The 6,000-nt window shown below is 41.6% G+C and overlaps 1 protein-coding gene across 1 annotated transcript in view; it reads left to right on the top strand.

Moving 5' to 3' along the window:
• The window catches only part of LOC103772705 (phosphatidylinositol 4-phosphate 5-kinase type-1 beta), a gene marked incomplete at its 3' end in the record, with an annotated part of 69,200 nt that overhangs the window by 23,645 nt on the left and 39,555 nt on the right, over positions 1–6,000 (top strand). The window contains exon 3 of the mRNA XM_008940050.1: positions 3,376–3,493. Within this exon, the coding sequence (XP_008938298.1) occupies positions 3,376–3,493 (118 nt within the window). The remainder of the gene's footprint in view (positions 1–3,375; positions 3,494–6,000) is intronic.

Genomic DNA, 6,000 nt, shown 5'->3' with positions numbered 1-6,000 from the left:
AATCCAGTTGGCAGCCAGTAACAAGCAGTGTTCCACAGGGCTCAGTACAAGGGCCACTCCTGGTCAATATCTTCATCAGTGATCTGGACGAGGAGATAGAGTACACCCTTAGTAAGTTTGGAGACAATACCAAGATGGATGGGATTGTTGATCTGATTGAGAGTAGTTGACAGGCTCTGCAGAGGGATCTGGACAGGCGAATCATAGATAAGCTCAAGGGTAGTAAGGCTTTTCAGAGAGATCTGGACTGGCTGGATTGATGGCTCTGAGGTTCAACAAGGCCAAGTGTCGGGTCCTGCACTGGGGCCACAACAACCCCATGCAGGGCTAGACTTGGGGAGGAGTGGCTGGAAAGGTGGTCAGTGGAAAAGGACTTGGGGGAGATTGACAGTCAACTGAACATGAGCCAGCAGTTTGGCCAGGTGGCCAAAAAGGCCAAGGGCATCCTGGCCTGTATCAGGAACAGTGTGGCCAGGGCAGTGATTGTCCCCCTGCACTCAGCACCTGTAAGGCCATGTCGTGAGTACTGTGTTCAGTTTGGGGCCACTCACTACAAGAAAGACATCGAGGTGCTGGAGCAGGTCCAGAAAATGGCAACAGAGCCAGTGAAGGCCCTAAAGTACAAGTCTTATAAGCAGCGTCTGAGGGAACCAGGGCTATTTAGTCTGAAGAAGAGGAGGCTGAGGGGGGACCTTATTGTGCTCAGCAAATACCTGAAAGGAATGGCTTCCAGTTGCACCAGGGTAGTTTTAGGTTGGGTATTAGGAAAAATTTCTTCGCAGAAAGGGTTATCAAGCTCTGGAACAGGCTGCCCAGGGAAGCAGTTGAATTGCCATCCCTAGATGTGTTTCAAAGTCATGTAGATGGGGGGCATGATTTAGCAGTGAACTTGGCAGAGTTAGGTTAATGGTTGGACTTAATGGTCTTGAAGGTCTTTTCCAACCTAAGTGATTCTTGTGACTCTATATCTATAATAACGTAAGCTCATATGCCCTAAACACATGGAATTGCCCTCTGTTCAAAAATAATTGCTCTGTTTTGCAATTATTCTGGATTAAAGCTCCATTTAATATGCATTACTGCCCACTTGCAGACCCAGTATTGGTCATTTTACTCCATATGCACTTAGGAAAAGGCTTAGGCCCATGGTATTACCATAGCAAACCCATTTAATTCAGCCTGGTGAAGTTCAAACAACAGTATGTGTTCTGCTACAGTAAGGACATGTAATCTATTGCTGTATTTTCACAAAAGAAGCATTTGAGTTATGGCTGCAGGAAGCAGATTTAGAAAGGTATTTATGTACTGAAAGGTAGGACTTTTTTATCAAGTTTAGATGATTAATCTTCCCTGGCAATGATGCGATACTTCAACATAGAACACTCTGTTCTGTTCTCGTCTGCATCTTGCAACAATTAAATATATTTACAAGTATGCCCCCAGGTTCCCAGTGTAGCTATATAATAACTCTGTGGCACATTCATGTTGCACAAAAATTCAATGAGATGCATCCAGCTGTATAAAACTTGATGTCAGACTAGACTGGCAGTGTTCTGAGCAACTGAAAGACCATATACGAAAAAGCACTAGGTAATCTTAGCTGTCAAGAAAAGCTACCATCTCCAACCTAGTACCCTGCTGGTTTCCATTTTTTACTATATAACAGAATAATAAACTATATGTGGATTTCATTTTAATGCCTTGGAGCTCTGATAGAGTAGACTATAGAATGACCAGACGAGTTCATTAGGACTAGAGAGACTTCACTAGCTGTTAACTGTGGTTTAGCACTCCAGTAAGCAACAGTATTCTAAAGTCTTTGTCTGGTACCCTTTCTCATCCACAACTATCTTTTTATTTGTGATTTCCAGACAAAAACCAGGTTGGTTTTTCCCTTCTTCCTCCTCTTATTTGATAGTCTAGAGTATAAGCATTTCTACAGCCTGAAAAACCTTGTTCACCAGCTCACACTGTTTTCCTAGCACAAGTGCAGTTTTTATGGGTTTTGGTGGTATGCCTGCAGGGGCACCTAGGTGGATTGAGCAGACTTCTGCAATCAAAGTGTTATTCGTGGAAAGTGATGTTCATATGACAAGCATTAATTGTACAGGATCAAGACTTTTAAATATTTTCATTATATTTAATTTAGTCTTTGCAGTGATGTTGCTTGGAGTTTGTTCCTTTTTGTATCTGTATGAATTCCTAGCTGCCTTTTTTTTTTTTTTTTTAGTAGTTTGGATATTCCTGTTGCCAAGCATAGGGTATCTTGCCTTTCTTGCATTCGGTTAGGGTAAATGAGTAAAGCAAGTGCTGAAAGAGCTGATTTCAGCCTCTCTGTCAAGTCTTGGATTTTGTACTCGTCTATTTATGAAACCATTCAGAGACTGACCAAATTTTGTCTTAAAGCTGTTCTTGTTTGTCTTGAAATCATAGTATTGAACTTTACTCTTGCATTTATATGCCTAGTTTCCATCAAAAATTAATCCACAGACAGTTTTTATAATTTTTTTTTTTCTTCTGGCAGCACTTTGCTGCTGACATTTTCCTCTTCCAGTTTGAATCTGTGTCTTGCACACAACTCCGTACCATTTTCCAGAAATCCCCAAAGGGCCTGTACCCTGTGTTCCTATTTAGCCATCAGCATGTAAGCTGCTTTAGATTAAGGTGGGGTAAAATATATCACATCATACCACAGGCAGACAAACAGAAAATGACTTTAAGGTAAACAGGCCCAGAGTGGCTTCCCAATTCTGGACTGTACTAGCAAGAAAGGAGATACCATAACTGCAGTTAGTCTGCAGAAGAGACTAATGCTGAAAATGCTATTTCATAAATAAGGCTGAGCCAATCAACATTTGCTGGCACCAGAAAGCGTGTATAGTCCTGTGTCCTCCCCACTGCTCTGTCATGTTTCTGCTCTCTCTGTTGTGCTGTCTTTAGTATCTGTCTGACTCCCTTGCATACCAGTTTAGGTCACCAAACTAAAGTGAAGTTATTTTGCTGGGTTGAACTCTAAACTTACATGAGGTCGGGGTGATCCTTCCTTTGTCAGGAAGCTGTAAGACTGTCTTACCTTGGAGGGGTACCAGAAGTTGTAGCATGAGTTTACCCTCAGTGTTTACACAAATGGGATATGTCTGTTGAAAACAGTAATTTCCTAAAAGGAGAAGGGAATTTGCTGGCAGTATTGTCTCACAGGTGTTTCTGTTACACTGGTTAATGGTGATAGGGACATTTATCTGCATTTATGACTCTTGTATTAGAAGGCCAATGGTTGAGTAAAGCAGCTTTACAGTAAAACTAGCTGCAAGAAGGAAGTAACTAAAAATTGCTCAGTAATAACTGGGTTTGGTTTATTTTTGTTTTTGTTTTCAGTGAAGGGAGCAATCTCACCCCTGCTCATCATTACCCTGACTTCAGATTTAAGACGTATGCACCTCTTGCCTTCCGCTATTTCAGAGAACTTTTTGGTATCAAGCCTGATGATTACTTGGTAAGAGCTTGCAGTTCTCCTTTGAGTTACAAATTATTATAATGTATACTAGTTTCATAGTGACAGAAGAGGATGCTTTAATGGTGCCCAGACGGGTAGTAATTTGTGTGTGGTGTATAACTAGTGAGTATTTTTAGTGTTCTACAAAAATTTTAATTCCTCATCTTTGAGATGATTCCTGTAGAAACCTGCCTTGTTAACTAACTAGACTGACTATTACTGCTCATTCAGGTCATTGCTGCTAGAGAAGTTATAATCAGTACTTTTGCAGCTTCTACAGATTCAGCTCTAAGAAAGTGCTCTTAAGTGCTCTTAAAGTTATTTGCATTATTTCCCTCACTAAATAAGTGTTTTTCTGCAGATGGTCCCATCAAGCCTAGAGAAAAGTGGGAGGAAGGCTAGAAAAGAAGCATTTTAGACTATCTGCTTTGTTCTCTGTATTTTATAGTTGTAAGACTTACTCCTCAGTATTCAACTGTTTGCATGAGAAAGAAGTGATGCATTTGCTGCTGTCACAAAAGCAGTCTTTACTTAGTAGAACCACTTTGTGCACTGGCAGGGACAAGGATCCACTACTGTACTTCTCCTGTGGTTCTTCTTTTAGGAGGGTCATGTAAAAGCACAGAGCCAAACTGGTTTCTAGATGCTTCCCTCGTTTGTCCCTTCCAATTCCCTTTTTTTGTTTGATCCCTTCCACTTTGTCTCATGCTGGTCTACTGAATAAATCAGAGTCCCAGTAAAAATTAGGTGCTTTATGTATCAGAGCTTTGTTGTTAACATTTTGAATGAGTTTTTAGATCTTTTTGTTCTGTTATTGATAACTGTTTCTTTAAAATGAAAAGAATTTGAAAGAGCTTGACTGAATAAAAAAGAAAAATTGATTAAATGGTGCCAAAATGTTACTTAATGTATTACTTTACTGAATTCCATTGTGTTCAAATGTGTTATAAGAGTTTTTTCCTTCTTGAACAATGAGCCTAAAAGCAAAACATAGCTGGATTTGCTTGTATTTAGGTTGAATATGTGTGTCTGATATTAATTTTTTAGTATTATGTATGATTTTTGTATTACTAGCCCTTATGACAGTAGTTATATAGAAAATCAGATCATTCCTTTTTTAGTTATAAATAGCAGGAAAGCGCAGTTGGGTTTGAGTTTTATAAATCATAGAATCGTTTGGATTGGAAGACATCTTAAAGATCATCTAGTTCCAACCACCCTGCCATGGGCAGGAACACCTGCCACTAAATCAGATTGCTCAAAGCCCCATCCAGCCTGGCCTTGAACACTTCCAGGGACATCCACAGCTACTCTGGGTAACCTGTCCCAGTTCCACCCTCACAGGGAAGAACTTCTTCCTTGTCCTGTCACTACAAGCCTTTGTGAAACGTCCCTCTCCAGCTTTCCTGTAGGCCCTCTTTAGGTACTGGAACGCTGCTATAATGTCTCCCCAAGGCCTTCTTTTCTGAAGGCTGAACAATCCCAACTCTCTCAGCCTGTCCTTATAGGAGGAGGTGCTCCAACCCATTGATCATCTTCATGGCCCTCCTCTGGACCTGCTCAAACAGGTTCATGTCTTTCTTATACTGAGGACCTTAGAGCTGAATGCAATTCTCTAGATGGGGTCTCATGAGAGTGCTGTAGAGTGGCAGAATTGCCTCCCTCAACCTACTGACCACCTTTCTTTTGATACAGCCCAGGATGCTACTGGCTTTCTGGGCTGTGGGCATACACTGCTGGCTCATGTCCAGATTTCCATCCACCAGTAGCCCCAAGGTCCTTCTGGGGCTGCTCTCTGCCACATGACCCACCAGCCTATATTTGTGCTAGAGGTTTCCCTGACCCATGTGCAGGATCTCGCACTTGGACTTGTTGAACTTAATGTGTTTGTCACAGGCCCACTTCTCCAGCCTGTCAAGGTACCTCTGAATGGCATCCTTTCCCTCCAGCATGTCAACTGCACCACTCAGCTTGGTGTCAAGGGTCCATTTGATCCCAGTCTGTGTTGTTGACAAAGATGTTAAACATCACTGGCCCCAGTATGGACCCCTGAGAAACACCACTTGTACCTGGTCTCCACCTGGACATTGAGCCATTGATCACAACTCTTTGAGTGTTGCCATCCAGCCAATTCCTTATCCATTCAGTGGTCCATCCATCAAATCCATGGCTCTTCAATTTAGAGACAAGGATGTCATGCAGGGCAGTGGTGTCATTATGTAATATGTTTTTTATCTATCTCTTCTCATGGACTTGGCAAAAGACAAAAGTATGCAGGCTGTGTTGCCATTGCCTCGCAATGTTAGAATCCATTTCTTTTGTTTCTGCTTCTAAATGGGCATCACTTTGCAATCAGAGCAAGTTGCAGTCCCTTGCCAGAGTTGTACTATGATCATAAAAAAAACCCAAAACTGTTTTTAGGACCCTTTTCCCAATTGGATGTGACAAAGACATCTGGTTAAGAGTTGACTCCCAATAGCACGTGTCAGGGTTCTGGCTGAATGGTC

The sequence above is a fragment of the Merops nubicus genome, unplaced genomic scaffold (assembly GCF_000691845.1).
Source record: "Merops nubicus isolate BGI_N331 unplaced genomic scaffold, ASM69184v1 scaffold90, whole genome shotgun sequence".
Lineage (NCBI taxonomy): Eukaryota > Metazoa > Chordata > Aves > Coraciiformes > Meropidae > Merops > Merops nubicus.
This window is presented reverse-complemented; position numbering and strand designations above follow the sequence as displayed.